This window comes from Rhea pennata, chromosome 1, assembly GCF_028389875.1.
Source record: "Rhea pennata isolate bPtePen1 chromosome 1, bPtePen1.pri, whole genome shotgun sequence".
In the NCBI taxonomy this organism is placed as follows: Eukaryota; Metazoa; Chordata; class Aves; order Rheiformes; family Rheidae; genus Rhea; species Rhea pennata.
The window spans coordinates 204,319,077-204,335,549 of NC_084663.1; the positions used below are offsets into that span (position 1 = coordinate 204,319,077).

General features: G+C 39.1%; 1 protein-coding gene across 4 annotated transcripts; it reads left to right on the top strand.

The window, feature by feature from the left end:
• Nucleotides 1–818: 818 nt before the first annotated feature.
• Nucleotides 819–15,296, top strand: FAM76B (family with sequence similarity 76 member B). 4 transcript variants are annotated; one of them, XM_062577779.1, is made up of 10 exons: nt 819–1,021; nt 1,489–1,553; nt 1,937–1,991; nt 3,390–3,545; nt 4,481–4,677; nt 6,686–6,733; nt 6,931–7,011; nt 7,707–7,842; nt 12,017–12,118; nt 12,736–15,296. In XM_062577779.1, the coding sequence occupies exons 1-10, from the start codon at nt 923–925 to the stop codon at nt 12,823–12,825; spliced, it is 1,029 nt and encodes a 342-aa protein (XP_062433763.1). In that variant the 5' UTR covers nt 819–922; the 3' UTR covers nt 12,826–15,296. The 4 variants fall into 4 exon arrangements, with proteins under 4 accessions (XP_062433763.1, XP_062433771.1, XP_062433778.1 ...); XM_062577787.1 differs by having other exon boundaries at nt 7,710–7,842; XM_062577794.1 differs by lacking the exon at nt 6,931–7,011.
• The last annotated feature ends 1,177 nt before the right edge of the window (nt 15,297–16,473 follow it).

Sequence of the window (16,473 nt, forward strand, 5' to 3'; positions counted from 1 at the left end):
GCCGCCCGCGCTACCGCATGTCCCTTTAAGGCCGCAACGCCCAGGCAGCGGCCGCCCCGCCCGGCCCCGCCGCGACGGTTTTTGCGCCAATAACGTGCCGCTCGACTGGCAGCGCGGCTTGCCAATAAGAAACGAGGAGCGGCGGTAAGCCCCGCCCCAGGCAGTTACGAGCCCAACGTCATAAACTCGGGCTTGAGTGACATGCCATCCATCCAATAAAAAGGAAGAAAGCGGTTCCTTAACCAATAGAAGGGGGCAACATAACAGAAGAGGCAAGGCCTCCTGTCCCCAATTGCTGGAGCCGAGAGAATGAACCCGGGCGGAGCGGGCGACCGCGGGATTCGCGAGCCGCGCAAGGGGCTCCCTGCGCACGCGCAGAGGGCAGATAGCGGAAGAGGATGGTCTTTGTCAATGTGAGCCCCTGAGCTGGAGCCAATGGGGAAGCCGAGCTCGCCCAGAGCGGTCTAATCAGCGCGGCGGCCGCGGGGCTACCCAATCGGCGGCAAGCGCAGGGCGGCGCGAGCGCCGCCGGATTGGCCGCGGCGGGGGCGGCGGGCGCGGCCATTGGGCGGCGAGTTTTGAAGGCAGGTTTGGCGCGAGGCGGTGATTGGCTGCCGCCGGAGCCCGAGCCCGGGGTGGAGGCGAGGGAAGGGCGGGGGTGCGGGGTGACGCCGATGCCGACACCGACACAAGGGGGACGCGGCTCCGCGGCGCGGGCTCTGCGCGGGGCCTAGGGCGGCGCGGGCGCGGCGCGGCGGCGGGCGCGCTCCCGGGGCGGCGCCGCCGCGGCGGGGGGCGGGGGGAGGGGGCGCGCGGGCGGCTCCTTGGCGGCGGCCCAGGCGGCCGCTCCGGCCCTCGCCCCGGCACCTCCCTCTTCCCCTCCCTCGGCCCGCCCGTGTCCGCCCTGCCGGCAGCGGCGCGGATGGCGGCGGCGGCGGCCGCCCCGGCTCTCTATGCCTGCACCAAGTGCAACCAGCGCTACCCCTTCGAGGAGCTCTCCCAGGGCCAGCAGCTGTGCAAGGTGCGGCGGGCGGCAGCGGCGGGCCGGGCAGGAGCGCGGAGGGGCGGGATGCGGGACGGCGCCGGGCGCCGCCGCGGCTGAGGAGGGCATGACCCGGCCCGCCGGAGCGCCGCTGGGGACCGGGCTTCCCGCCCGCCGGCAGCGGCAGCGGCCCGGCGGCGGCGCGCCGCGGGGAGCCGGCCCCGGGGAGGCGCCTGAGGCGAGGGCCGGCGCTGGGCTGCCGGCGCTCGGAGCCCTCCGCTGCCTGGGCAGACGTCCCGGAGGACGTTCCCGTTGCTTAACCTGGCCCCCGAGGCGGGTCTGGTGAAAGGGAGGCACCCGCGAGCCTGGCTGAGAGCCGCCCGAGCAGCGCGGTGCGGAGCGAGCCGCCTGAGCCTCTCTGCCGGTGGGGAGGATGAAGCGTCGGGCGAGGGAAACTCGTCCGGCTGGCGCTTCCTTCACGAGCAACCGCTCTTTTCTTTCTTCAGGAGTGCCGCATCGCACATCCCATCGTAAAATGTACTTACTGCCGATCAGAGTTTCAGCAGGAGAGGTATGGAAGTATTTCGTGTCTTGGGAAAGTGTACTGCACGGTGCTGTTCACCATCCACTGAAGTAGTGCCTTGGGTTTTCAGTGTATCTGCGGAAAGAACAGCTGTTTCAGCAGTCATAACTGTTTGTAACAACAGAAATTCACACAGAGAGGCAGATAATAAGCTCTCTGAAGAGAGTTTAACCACAGTGAAATAACCTGTCTACTCCAGTGACCCAAATATGTCATGTAAACATGATACAATGTCAAGTCACTTTGTCTGCTTATTGTTAACTATTTCCTATAGCATATGTTTGCATGTATGTTTTTCAGTAATTGCATGGGAAAGAATTTCAAGGTACGTGTTTGTCACTGAATTCAACATTATGCAATTTTGTCTTTAGCAAAACTAATACAATATGCAAGAAATGTGCCCAAAACGTGAAGCAGTTTGGAACGGTGAGTAGGCTCTTAATTCGAAAAACTGAACTCAAGTTCATTCATATTCTAAAAGAAAAATCTTTTGGGAATTAAATTTATTTTCCTTTGACAAAAAAAAAATAGCTTTTGGAAAAGTGATGAAAATTATTGACAGCTCTTGAATTCCTTCCTGAATTACAGTTTCTCTTTTCAAAATGAAATTCATTGTGATTATATATAGTTTTAACAGTTATGAGTAACTGCAATACAGCTATTCATAGCAAAAGAATGTTATTTCATTTTATGCATGTAAAGTAATTCTTTGCACATTCTCATAACCATACTTGACAGCAGAAAGATGGTTAATTGTCTGTGTTTTCAATGAGTACTAAAATGCAAAAAGCTAATGATACCACATTTTTTATAAGATGCAAGTATTAAAATTTTTAGAGACTTGTTAACCATATTAAGCTGTTGAGTAGTAAAGGTTCGTGAGTATTTCTTATATTGTTACTTTGCATTTTGTGTTGGAGAATTTTTTAATATATGAATATGTAAATTCTGCATTGTATCTTAGTGCATTGCAGCTATTAGTTTGTAAAAGGTATTGAGATAATCTTGCTTGTGAAACAGAAGTTCTTAGCTTGTATATACTTAGCATGGAACACACTAGATAAAATTCAGCCTATTGGAGAAATATAACAGATGTTGATATATAGTCAGGCATTTCATAAATGTAAACTGGAGCAAAAAACATTATTTCAAAGACTTAAAATGTTGTAAAATGAAATATAAGAACCAGCAACATATTTTTAGCAATAATTCATTCAGAAAGAAAGCTATGTTGAAGATAATCAGCCATTTCTGACTAAAGAAAAGTGTCGAGTTTTCTCATTTTGTGTTACTCTAGTATAGTGTAAGCTGATAATCTGAGATGAAGGTTTGTTAAATTTCTTACAGAGCTGCAGGGATGGGGTTACTAATCTTGGAGCCATAGGGTGCTCAAATCCTTCAGTAGTTCAGGTAGTTCAGAAACCTCTAGGGCCTAAATATGGCCTGATTACTTCTAAAAATTTGTTTAGGTAGTTTCTGTAGTAATATAGTAAAATAAAGAAGTAGTTAATATCCCATTTAAAAAAAAAGAATGGCAGATCCTAAGGGAGAGGGAAAAGTTGGCAGTCAAAATGTATGTGTATTCTTCATTGAATTTAATCTCAGGTTTTCATAGAAGGCCCAAAGTTTCTTTGACAATTGAAGGAGCACCACCTTAGGAGAAAAAGTTAGCACTGAAGGTAGGACCAGTGGATAAAAAGGGATTTGTGAGATAGATCATATGAAGTCCTAATAATTTAGAAGCATTATTGTGTGATTTAAAGTATCTGTAATACCTCATTATAGAAACCATAAATATATTTAGTTCTGTTATCTGTTTTTCAGCCCAAGCCTTGTCAGTATTGTAATATTATTGCAGCATTCATCGGCACAAAATGTCAGCGTTGTACAAACTCAGAAAAGAAGTATGGCCCACCTCAGACATGCGAACAGTGCAAACAGCAATGTGCTTTTGATCGAAAAGAGGAGGGAAGAAGGAAGGTATGCTTTGTTCCAGAGCTGTAATGGCTTAGGCTGACAATAGAAGATGCTCCTGTTTCATAAGAGGAAGATTAATGGGAGTGTATCTGAAGTTCACTAATATCAAGTTCAAGTTATTGTGCTGTGCTTTTCAGTATTTACATTAAATTCCACAAGTTAGAATCATTACATTATCTGTTGGGCTTTCTTATTTTAAAGTAAATTAATCTTTAAAAAAAAAAAAAAAAAAGCTTAAGAGTAAGTTGACAATAGTATTTGGTGAACAGAGGTTAAGTAGATGAGTAGTTCTTGGTGCTTTGGGATTTTTTTTCTCCCATTCATTACATCCTACATGTGTCATTAACTTGAATCTGTCACTTCACCACTTCCAATCTGCCTGCCTTGCCTTAAAGTATAGCGCCAGAGAGGTAGACTGCTCTGAGCAGCCCTTTGTGTTCAACTTTCTTAAATAGCTTTGGTGAGTGCCACTTTCTCATTCCAGAAGGTGCTGAGGAAATCACCTCATAAGCCTCTTGCCTGAACCCAAGAATAATGCTGTTTTTACAGAAGAATTTACTTGGTACAAGTAACACGTTGACTGGACATCTTGATTCTGCTCTGGAATGCGATGGGTTGAGAGGGTACATGGTGTCTAAACTAAAAATGATATACCCCTTAAAAAGTTATTCTCATTTTTATGATATAGAGTGGATCTAATATTTGCTAAAACTGTCTTGTAGCGTAACTTTAAATCCCAGAAGGAAAGGAAAGGAGATTCACTATATTAAATAATATTGTGCATAAATTTGGGGATATAGCATTGCTGTTTCATGCCAAAGAGAGGATTTTTCTTATAGATAACGGATGAAGTGAAACAGATTTTCTTGAAAATGCTAAAGTACATCTTTCTAGTGCAAGTATACTTGGAAACAAAACTGTGAATTATTTCCCAAAAGGTTGATGGAAAGTTATTGTGTTGGCTCTGCACACTGTCCTACAAGAGAGTACTACAGAAGACAAAAGAACAGAGGAAGAGCCTAGGATCTGCACATTCTAACTCCTCATCCTCATCTCTTACTGAAAAAGACCAGCATCATTCAAAACACCACCACCAGCACCACCACCATCACCGCCACAGCAGTACTCATCATAAGTAAGTATTGAAACTTAAATTAGCTGTTGATGCATGTAGTACTAAGGTCAAATTAAAAGAAATAAGAAACACTAAAATATGTTCTTGAAAGTTGTAGTAGAATGATTTTTGTTCCTGTTTAAGTCTTTGTGTTCTTACAAGTTGGATGGGCAGAAATCAATGAACAGCAGAAAGGCTTGGTGATCTTAATTATTGATGTTAACATTGATAGAAGGGCTAGAAAAAGAAATCTAGGCAATGGCTATACGGAATCGAGTTACTTGGGGATAAATTAGAATTTGGATTTCTAAGCGATAACTGCTAATTTGCAGGCATTTAGTATGGGTTAAAACATGTGTAGTGGCAGCACAGAATAACTATTTCATTTGGAATCCCAGTCCTAACGTATTTCATTGTGACTTGTTTTTGTGCATATACTCCTCATTAAACTGTGATGGGGTATTTGCTTGAGAAGCCTAACCAATGGTGTGGAATCACCTCAGTCAAGGACCATTTTTTTTGTCTTTAGCAGTTGTTATAATCAAATTCTGCTGGATTAGGCAGTATTAAGTGACAGTTCATGAGTGACTGTCATGCAGACATAGGAAAACAACACTGTCAATTCAGTTATTGGCATATTGGTAACGTTTCATATAATTTTGTCTCATCTTGCAACTTTTCTCAACATGCTTCTCTCCAGCTGTGGCCTTAACATCCTACTAACTTTAATTTACATACTCAATTTATCCAGTTGCAAATCCCAGGATTGATTTGGTTCTTTTCCTTGATAATATAATAGCAATTATGTGATTCTTATTTCTAATGGTAGGCTTATGGCAGCATATCTTAGAACTAGTTATTCTTTCTTTTTTTTTTTCATACTGCATAATGAAAACTATAGCTGTAGTGGTAATGATCCCTGTCAAGAGGGGACACACAACAGTTTCATCATTCTAAGCTTCACTTTTCCAATGCATATAACTTTCCATTTTTACCAAAATTTGTCTCACCAAGCATGAGTTTAATGACAGAAGCAAAATAATCTGGAATGTTATTGAGAACAGGGAGAAGAAAAATACACATACTTTCACTTAAGGAATAGGTTTGAGTTTTTCTTTTCTGGGAGGTAGGAACTTGAAGAAAATTGTTCTTGTCAAGCAGAGAGTTATTATACTGCCTTTGTTCTCTCTGATCTCTGCTGAAAATTGAGTTGTAACAAGGTAAATCTGATTTAACGATCTAGTAAAGACTAAATTAAAAAAGATTGCTCTTCAGTATGGATTTTTTAAAATACTCAGGAGCTCTTAGAAAAGGCATATCTCTATATATGCAGCAATGTTCCTGGCTTGGCACCTCTTTTTCTAGGCTGTCTGGGTCTGTTGTTTAATGTTGAGTAGGCTCTTCCCCATCACTTCAATTATTTTGGGGGTGAGAGTAATAAGTATGAATACACTGAAATATTTCATTCAAAGTAATCTTCTGAATTCTTCTAAATTTTGCCATTAATGATTCCTATATCCTTGGGCTTTGGTAAAATTACTTTTGAAATTATTGAAGTTACATCTTTATGCTTGAAAAAATTGTTAGATTTCAGGAATCCAGAACTTACCTTGTGCCACCACCATTGGTGGTAGTAGTACAGAAGTAGACATCTTTTTCATCTTTTTATACTGTCACATATTAGACAGTATGATACAATTTTCGACCAACTTGCAAGATTAGTGATATAAAGTTGACAAAAATTGAGAAATGATGGAAAAAAGGTTTAGCTGTCAGTTTTAAAGTCTACGCCATGTGCCTTATGATAATATAAACTTTTAGCTAAAAATACTTTTAATAGCATCTAAACCTTTAGTAAAGAATGATTACAAATATGGCAGCTAATATGACTGTCCAACTGGAAAATCATAATTGTTTTTTTCTTTATAAAAAGGAGATTTTTCTCAAGAACAAATATCATTTTCATAATCTTAGAAACAATGGATTGTTTGGTCAATTACTTTACCTAAATAGTTTTCACATATTTCAGAATCAGCAGTCTGAGTCCAGAACAAGATCAGGGACTATGGAAACAGAGGTAAGTATGATAGCATTTATTAATTTCTTTTTGATTTATCTTGCAGTTTGTATTTAAAGGATCTTTTTCCTTGCATTTCTGATTAGTCTCTAGCATTCCAACTAGGAGCATGAGTTAGTTATTTTACATGTACCGAATGGTGTTATTAGAGAGTTACTTAGTATGAGGCTTTAGGTTTACATTTTGTTTGATTTCAGCCATAAATCCTCTGCAGCTATTCAGAATGAAACTCCAAAGAAAAAACCCAAACTGGAATCCAAGCCATCAAATGGAGATAGGTAAAGTTACATTTTTGTACAGCTGAGCCATTTCAGCCAAGTAGAGCACTCGTCTGTGGCCAGTGTTGCTTTTCTGCCCCCCTTTTTTTTTTTTTTTTTTTTTTTTTTTGTCTGGCAAATGAGGGAGGTTTAAAAAAAATTTTCCAGCCAAACTGATTATTGGGTGGCATCTGAGTGCTTTTGGTCAGCTAAATTACTTCATTAGCACAACACCGGCACTGTGTTCCTGCTTTTAACCTGTCTGGGGTAAAATTAAATAAAGCATGTGTATGAGGCAACAGTTACCAAAGAAATAGTGTTACCTAGCATCAGTGTTGTTTTCAATTAGATGCAGGGTTGAGCCTGCTGCTTTAAGCTGGCCTAGTATCTGAAGTCATCTTTTGAATTGTAATGTGTGAGACTGAATCTTTATTCTGTCTCCATCCAAACAAATGGAATAAATGTAAAAGTGGCTGCTTCAGTCAGAAGGTATTTGTCCCCCTCAAAGCTAATACTTAATTATATTTCTGCAGGTGTATGTAATGTGTGCCATTAGTAAGGTAATTTGCCAGTTGCATCCATTTCTGTCAGGTACATACTTTTTTTGCATTAGTCCTTAAGGATGTTTGTGGAATTGTTAATTATCCCATTTGAACTTTGAAAAAAATGTCCATTTTTTTTGTATTGATGTTGCAAGTAATTTTTTTTTTTTATAGTAGTTCTATAAATCAGTCAACAGACAGTGGGGGAACGGACAACTTTGTCCTCATAAGTCAGCTGAAAGAAGAAGTAATGTCACTTAAACGGCTTCTGCAGCAAAGAGATCAAACCATATTAGAAAAAGACAAAAAGGTAAAAGTTGCATCTGCTTAATAAGAATTTTGTAACTTTGTCCTCTACTTAATAGATTCCTAACAATTCTGTCAAATTGTGCGATAAAACAAAGATCAGGTACAATTTGTTGTGTATAACAAATAATCAGATTTTGTTTTTTAAAAGACAAGTTTTCAACTTTTGTATCTCAAATACATTTTGACCCTAAGTCAAAGAGGAATTCATCTCACATCACTTTAGCTGTGTTAGCTACCTGGTGGCTCCATAAGTTAGCCACTGGATTCACTATTCTTCATGCTTTGTTCCACTGGCCACAGCTGATCACCAAAATGCTAGGCAGTATTTTGTGTGTTTTTAAGTATTTTTGAGGTACCTTGACTTCAGCGAGGCTTTTGACACTGTCTCCCATGACATCCTCCTACATAAGCTCAGGAAGTGTGCGTTAGACGAGTGGCCAGTGAGGTGGATTGAGAACTGGCTGAAGGGCATTGCTCAGCGGGTTGTCAGTGGTGCGGAGCCTAGTTGGAGGCCTGTGGGCATCTAGTTGGATGCTAGTGGCGTCCCCCAGGGCTCAGTACTAGGTCTCATCCTGTTCAACTTCTTCATCACTGACCTGGATGAGGGGACAGAGTGCCTCCTCAGCAAGTTTGCTGATGATCCCAAACTGGGAGGAGTGGCTGACACACCTGAGGGCTGTGCTGCCATTCAGAGAGACCTGGACAGGCTGGAGAGTTGGGTGGGGAGGAACCTCCTGAGGTTCAACAAGGGCAAGTGCAGAGTCCCGCACCTAGGGAAGAATAACCACAGGCACCAGTACAAGCTGTGGGCTGACCTCCTGGAGAGCAGCTCTGCAGAGGAGGACCTGGGAGTGCTGGGGGATGAAAAGTTGACCATGAGCCAGCAATGTACCCTTGTGACCAAGAAGGCCAATGGTGTCCTGGGGTGCATTGGGAAGAGTGTTTCCAGCAGGTGGAGGGAGGTGATCCTGCCCCTTTACTCAGCCCTAGTGAGGCCTCACTTCGAGTCCTGTGTCCAGTTCTGGGCTCCCCAGGACAAGAGAGACATGGAGCTCCTGGAGAGAGTCCAGCATAGGGCTACGAGGATGATCAGAGGGCTGGAGCACCTGCCCTATGAGGAACGACTGCGAGAGCTGGGCCTCTTCAGCCTGGGGAAGAGAAGATTGAGGGGGGGATCTTATCGATGTCTATAAGTGCCTGAAGGGAGGGTGTGAAGGGGATGGGGCCAAACCCTTTTCAGTTGTCCTGTGTGACAAGACAAGAGGCAATGGGCAGAAATTGAAGCACAGGAAGTTCTGCCTGAGCGTGAGGGGGAATTTCTTCCCTGTGAGAGTGACGGAGCCCTGGACCAGGTTGCCCAGAGAGGCTGTGGAGTCTCCTTCTGTGGAGATCTTCAAGGCCCACCTGGATGCAACCCTGTCTAACATGCTCTAGGTGCCCCTGATTGAGCAGGGAGGTTGGACTAGATGATCTCCAGAGGTCCCTTCCAACCTTACCGATTCTATGATTCTTTGAGTCAAAGCAAAGATCCTGTTTATCTATGTAGCCTGGCAGATTGGTTGTTTTTTTGTAGTATAGGTTATCTAGTCTTTGTCTATGGTCAATGACTAGAAAAATAACTTGGATTAGATGCCTGGTAGATGACAAAAGCTAAGTGAGATATAGTCAAACTCGAATTACTACAGTGGAGCTCGGACGAGATTAATTTTTCAGACAGCCTAATTAATAACAGTGGAAGCGAAACAACTCTAAATGTGTACTTTGCGTAGCACTTATTAGAGCTTTGCTTTTTCTTTGCCTTCTGATTTGCTAGATGTTTTCAAAAAGCTGTCTGTATTGTGGCTCTGGACTGTCTATGCAGGATTAATTAAGTTATGGAATTGTGGCAAAAAATTTATAATACTTTAAAGTAAAAGTTTGATTATAAGTGCATGATGACCTATCAAAAATTTGAAGGTTAAGAACAGCTTGTTGGTCCTAGAAGGAGATTGCTTTCATATTAAAACTGTAGATCAATATCTGAATTTCTGTGCTTAAGCTCTTGTGTAAAGAATATTGAACCTTTTTAGTTTATATCACTGTTATACTATAGTTGATGTTACTAGTGAAGGAATTGCATGCTATTTCCATCCACATCGTAAGTGGTTAATGTGAAAGAGCTGAACAGTCTGTTGTGGATCCTCTTTGGGTATTTTCGTGAAAGGACAAGCATTAAAGCCCTGATCTCTCTCCTATAAAGCCAGTAGAAGGTCATGAATTGGTAGGAAATTCTCATATCTATTTTTAAGTTTGATCTACAGGTAAAGCTAACAAAAGGGTTAGGTAAGGAAATGTTACCTACTTCTGTGTACCCGCCGCAGTAACTTGCATTTATAATGTTTCCTTGGGGAAGTGTCTAACCGTTTTTGTATTCCTTCTGCTGAAACTTTCTTTGGCCTCAGGCTTCTCTGAACTTAAGCACTCCTTCAGGCATTAATTATTCCCTTTTAGAATGTTAGTGACTTTCTTTAGCTGCTGGGGAGGAAGAAAATCTGAACACATACAATATTTGTGTAGCTGAACAGATCACAACAAAGTAACGCATTGCAGAAGTTTTTGTCTGTGAGTTAGTAAATATAAACACGTGTGCTGGGATAAAGGTCTGCAAATGTTGGTCCTGAACCAGAAGTTGTGGGAGATCCTGGTAAGACTTTGTCTCCAGATTTGTGCAGGGACAAGTGTTTGACCAGTTTGCAGTGTTCCAAAAGAAAAATCTTTGAAATGTATAACTTGGGGAAACACTAAGCTTAGCACATCAGCTCTACAGTGCTAGGCAATCCTCACTCAAGATCTTAACCATCTTGTTACTAGTGCTTGCTGTTTGTAGTAATAGTATTGTTTCACATTCTGGACAAAATGTTAGTATGAGACACTGGGAGATTACTGCGTGACCCTCAGGAAAGGGATACAATATGCTGCAACTGTTCATCAGTAATACCTAGTGTAGTTATACATTTTGTTACGGTGCAGTACTAGCACTAGGTTTTTTTGATACCTGAAATTTGCAGCATGTGGTTTTGTATTGATTCCTCTGTGATTTACAGGAGCTTTAATAAATACATACTTTGAGCAGCAATCTGTATACAGTAATGTGTATATCCATGTAGCAAAACACTTATTTCAGAACTATCTGATTGATGATTCTTTTGAATACCTTGTTCATTATTTTTGATTCAAAATATACTAGCGTTAGTAATAGCAGTCTTAGTTGTTGTTTTAGGAATGCATTTTTTGTTTTTTATAGCTGACTTCTTTGCCAGCAAAGAGGCTTTATTTCCTGATGATAAATCCAAATTGACCTGAAAAGTTCGAAAGAGTAAGGTGTATTGTGCCTGCTTTGAGTTACTGAACATTTTAAAGAAGGAGGTTCCTCAAGTTACTGGGTCCGTATACAACAAACTCAATAATAATGGTTCACGCAACTGCACATGCTTCTAGAGGAAGCATTAGCTGCTTGGATAGAAGCATGTATCACCATTTAGAGACACTTGCTTTACAGCAAGTGATTTGGACTTTTGCCGGTCTTGGGAGAAACTCAGTGGCAGGAATGCAACAACATATTTGCAGATTTAAATTGTAAGTTAAGCAATTTTAATTACACATTTCTAATACAATTTAAATCGGTATTGCTGTGGCTTTAGATGCATTGAAGCTCTGGAATAGATACATCTATTCAGGATAAACTGTAATCTAGTTAAGACAAATTGCAGTACAAAAGGACCCAAAGAAATTGTTCTTACCTGTCTATGGAAGATTCGTCCTGTACTACCGTACCATATAAATGTTATCTGCAAAAGACATACCATAACTGAAGACTGTGACGTTTCATATCTGAAAAAGTACCACTAAGCTTTGTATATCCATGTAATCCCATTTGATTTTTTTGTTTATTTTCTGAGGAGTCTTCTGTACCCCAAATCCTGAATAAGCAATATTGTTAAATAAATGCAGTGATTTTCCTCATATAAAATAGACATACGTACTTTTCAAGCTGCTTCTCAAGTGTTGAGCTATTAATAGTGAACTAATAAGTAAAGCCAGTGATGCTGAGATTTGATTCTTACATAAAGATCTTAGATTGATTAGAAGACATACTGCAGCTGTCCAAGGAATCTTTATAGAATTTGTGTTTTTAGTTGACAGAGCTGAAGGCAGACTTCCAGTACCAGGAGTCTAACTTGAGGACGAAGATGAACAGTATGGAGAAAGCTCACAAGGAAACTGTGGAACAGTTGCAGGTAAGTAATTTCTTATCAATACTTCAGATATGCTTTAAATGGAATTATACATTCAGGCTTTTCACAGCAATGAAATTATACCAACTTTTTAAATAGTTGTTACCACATTTAACTTAGAATCCATTGTATGTATGAATTCTGTGTATGAATTAAGCTTCTTGTGAGAATTGCTTTCTAACTTTAAGAGTTAGAGACTTGCCTCAAGTACTTTCTATAAAGTTATGTTACTTTTCTGTGTTTGTTCTCTGATAGCACATTGACAACTGATTTAACTATTGATCTGATTTAACTTGCAACTGACAGTTATATATCTCATGTTAAGCATATTATCTACTTTATTAGAAGTAGTGTCTGAATTAGCTGCCTTATAAATCATATAGTGAACAGATACAGTGCAATCCCTCAGATACTGAATTTTGATATGCAGGATGTTAGAGATGGAATATGCATACCTAAAAGCACAAGCCAGTCTTTGAAAACTGATCCATATCTTTGAGTATTCCCAGCATGCACATTTTGAGACATTGTTTCATAAATGCAATAGGAAATCAGTGCATGATACCCCTATCTGAGAACTTCTAAATAATTCATAAAACTTTCTTTTATCTGTATTGCAGGCCAAAAACAGAGAACTGCTCAAACAGGTTGCAGCATTGTCAAAGGGTAAAAAATTTGATAAAAGTGGGAGTATACTAACATCTCCTTGAGGAACTGGTTATTCTTGGGATTTACTACTCAATATAAATTTGAGTAATTTCTGTGAAGCCCTTAAAATCCTGTGTGGTGGAAGAAAATATTTTTGCACACCAGATAAGTTGGCATGTTTCCTACACATTTTTATAATTAATATGCAGCTTTTTTAGTTACTGTTCAGATAAAGTACTTCAACTGGCTTGAAGAATGTTTTTATTTTTTTGATATTGGAAACTTTTTGCCAGCAATAGTATTAAACAATTGCATAGAGAACATAGCAGTGCTCTCTCTAAATGACAAAACGCAATAACAAACCAGGTCTATGTTCTACAGAGCAGCAACTGAGTCTTTTGAACTATGCTAGTGTCAGCCAAAAGTTTGTGAACTTACAATGACATTGAATACTGGTTTCTGGCAACAGTTCTTTTACTTTGTATCAGAATATAAATTTAGGATGGAAATCATGGTGCTCTCAAGTGAAACCGAAAAAGCCGTTGTATGTATTTGTAAATACAATTGTAACGGTATTATTCTTAGTTATAACAAGTAACTAGTGTTTTACATTCTTGTGATAGGGATTTACTGAAAGATTATCTATTGTACAGTAACAGAGGCAGTGTGTTTTTTGTAAGATTTACTGTAGATTTTTCTTGCAAGTGCCTTTCTCCAACTGTTTATTTATAGGAATATTGGTATTTTGTACATAAGGTTTTTATGTTTCAAAATCATGTTTAATAAATGTTTTATGTAAATATAAATGTGTGTACAGAATAATCTGAAACAAAGATCAGAGAGGCTAGTGCAGTGCCTGAAGCAGCATTAAGAGCTAGCTAATTGATGGACAGTGAGTATTGGCTTTAGCTAACTTTTGTAGATTGTGTCTGTGAAATGTAGAATTTTGTTAGTGCTGCTCATGCCAAATACTTCCTGAACAAAAGAAGAAATGTTTTTTTGCCACACTAGAGTTTAGGAGTTTGTTTTTATATTTTTCCCTGTGGCACAGCACTAATTTTAATTCTACAGCAGACGTTGTACTCCCAATGTTATATCATTAATTAGCGATATAGACTCAGTATTTTTTTTATTTTATTCCAATCATCCAGTTTAATGTACTTAGTTGTAACTTATGGTGACTCTTAATGAAATGCGAGATTCTCATCCCTTAGTAAAGATACACAATGAGAAAACAGTAGCCAAAATTAATGGTCTTGAAAATAATTAAGGCAGTGAGCATGAAGTCAAATTAAAGGTTTTGTTAAATCTTTTGATTGGATTTGGATTCTAAATTGCATCAGTTTAGGTTTAGCTCTGCTCCTAAAGGACATTGGCCATATTCAGAAATTTCTGTTAAACTTACCTTAGTATACCCCAAGATTTCTGTTCAGGAAAGTGAGTTATATATCAGTATAAATTGGAGCAGACTTATGTGAATAAAAGGTTAGTTCAGCTCTGGGTGTTGATTGGTAACAGGGTAACTTTATCTTTCATTAAGCTTAATTACATAGAATAAGCTTACACGTGTTTTAAAGAACTAAAATCTAAAATTACTTTGCTGTCCACCCATGTTCTGAACTGTGAACAGCTTTTCAGTAGTTCAAATAAGTTCTAGCAGTGATAGACTACTGAATAATTTGAAAAATCAAGCTAGCTTGTTTCCTATTGTTTGTGTATTTTTTTATACACTGAAATCAAATTTAGACATTTTTAAATGCTCTTCTTTAAACTTGCTAAGCTAGGGTAGAGAATGCTGCTATCCTTTGGGGATGTTAGTTTGTTTCTGTTTTTTGATATACAAGTTGGACTTTAATTCAGAGTAATATTTTGATACCAGCTTTCTCCACTTGAATGGTCACCCATGTTTGATGAATTGGATTTTAAAACACAGAACTGCATAGCAAATTTAAATATTTGAATATAGAATAATTTCATGATATCTATCCAAGCTGCAGTAAAGATATTTTAAAGTAACAAGCTGAAATTCCATATTAGAAATAATTGATTTTATAAATTCCGAAGTGAAAAACTTTTAGGGGCTTCACAGCATTTAATTTTAAGTAAATACCTACTCTTTTTGTTCTATGATTTCATTCTTAACTTGAATTTTTTTTAAAGTAAACTAGCCAACTGAATCCCAGTCCTGAAAATGGTGTCCTGGAGCTGTAGATTATTGACATAATAAGCTGATGTTCTTTAAACGTGGACCTACAAGGAGATTGTTGTAATGTATTGTGCTTTTAGCCTATTTCCAGATATTGATTAGCATTGACCAGTAATGGCCATTTTTGGCTCAAGTTATTTATGTATTTTAAACCTGTGAATATTGCGATTCCCTTTTTAGATAGTAAGTCTAATTATGCATTCTGCAGTGAAGCTATTCAACTGTCCACATGTATAGATTATTGAAATACTGTACTGGCACACATCTGACTGTTGACATTTTGTACCTTTTCTAAATCCAATGTTTCACAATAAAAACTTGACAAAACATTGTCTCCTTTGAAGATTATTCACTAACTCATATTGCACGTTAATCCTTTTAGTACAATATTAACTGGCAAGAAGAAGCAGGGTTTAATATTTGCATTTAGTATTTAGATTTCTGTGAAGATTAGAAACCTGAGGCTGTCTTCAAATAGCAACAAATTAGAATTTTTCCTATCAGGAAAAGATTTTTTTCTACATTAGGATTATAATATGTGGAAATTTTTTATTATAGAGGAGAAGGAAAAAAACTAAAGATTTAACTGAAATAGAGTAAAATTTAATAAAGTCTTAAACAGGCTTATGATCTTAAACTCTTACACTCTTACATTCTTACACTCTAAAAATGCCTGAGTTTCTCTCATAGTTTAATAATCTTAAGGTTTTTCCTCCCTGACATGTATTTGTGTACAAGTTAGGTGACTCTGAGATTGAAAGTGACATTCTAGTTTATTTTGTCTGTTTTCTCTGTTGTGTAATTCATCCTTCTACAGTCTGGAAGAATTTTTTTTCATTTAAAAATGGAAATTCAGAATGAAAAAAAATTGAGTCAAAATAAGAAGAAATTAAGATTGTGTAGCTTTCTGGTCAAGGCATTTATCTAGAAGGGGTGAAATTTTGCATTTCAGACCACCACACTTAAGACAGCATGTGTTTTTATGTTAGCTACTGTATAATGTGCTAATGTAATATTGAATTGTTTTTAGCCTCATTTAAATGCAAATTTGCTATGGCTTTAGTGAAGCTATTTATTTCTGAAGCAGAGAGCAAGGCAAAATGATGTGGGGTACCCAATTTAGACATAGCTTCCATTTAACATAAGCTAGATTGACTCCCTGAAAGAAGTTTGCATCATTTGAAATGTATTTTCTTAAAGAGGTTTTGAATTGGTATAACCTGAGTGTAGGCAGTTATGCAGTTCTCCGTGGTCTTCAGTAGCTTTATAAGTATTGAACCCACACTGATTTTTTTTGAAAATACTGAAGTTTTATAGTTATAAAACTCCAGTAAAAACTGTCCACATTATTTTTGTTTGTTTCTTCAAATGAATTACTAAAACATCAATTCAGTTGAAGACAGTGCTGTATAAAGTATGTTTTCTCATATATTGTGTGCAGTTCCTACAGCTCTCATTTTGCAAAAAGTACTTATATGGAAAAGGACTTCTGATGAATTGCGCA

Coding starts and splice junctions, on each gene's coding strand:
- FAM76B (XM_062577779.1), top strand. CDS start 923: ATGGCGGCGGCGGCGGCCGCCCCGGCTCTCTATGCCTGCACCAAGTGC. Junction 6,734..6,930: donor CAGGGACTATGGAAACAGAG/GTAAGTATGATA, acceptor GTTTGATTTCAG/CCATAAATCCTCTGCAGCTA. Junction 7,012..7,706: donor AAGCCATCAAATGGAGATAG/GTAAAGTTACAT, acceptor TTTTTTTTATAG/TAGTTCTATAAATCAGTCAA.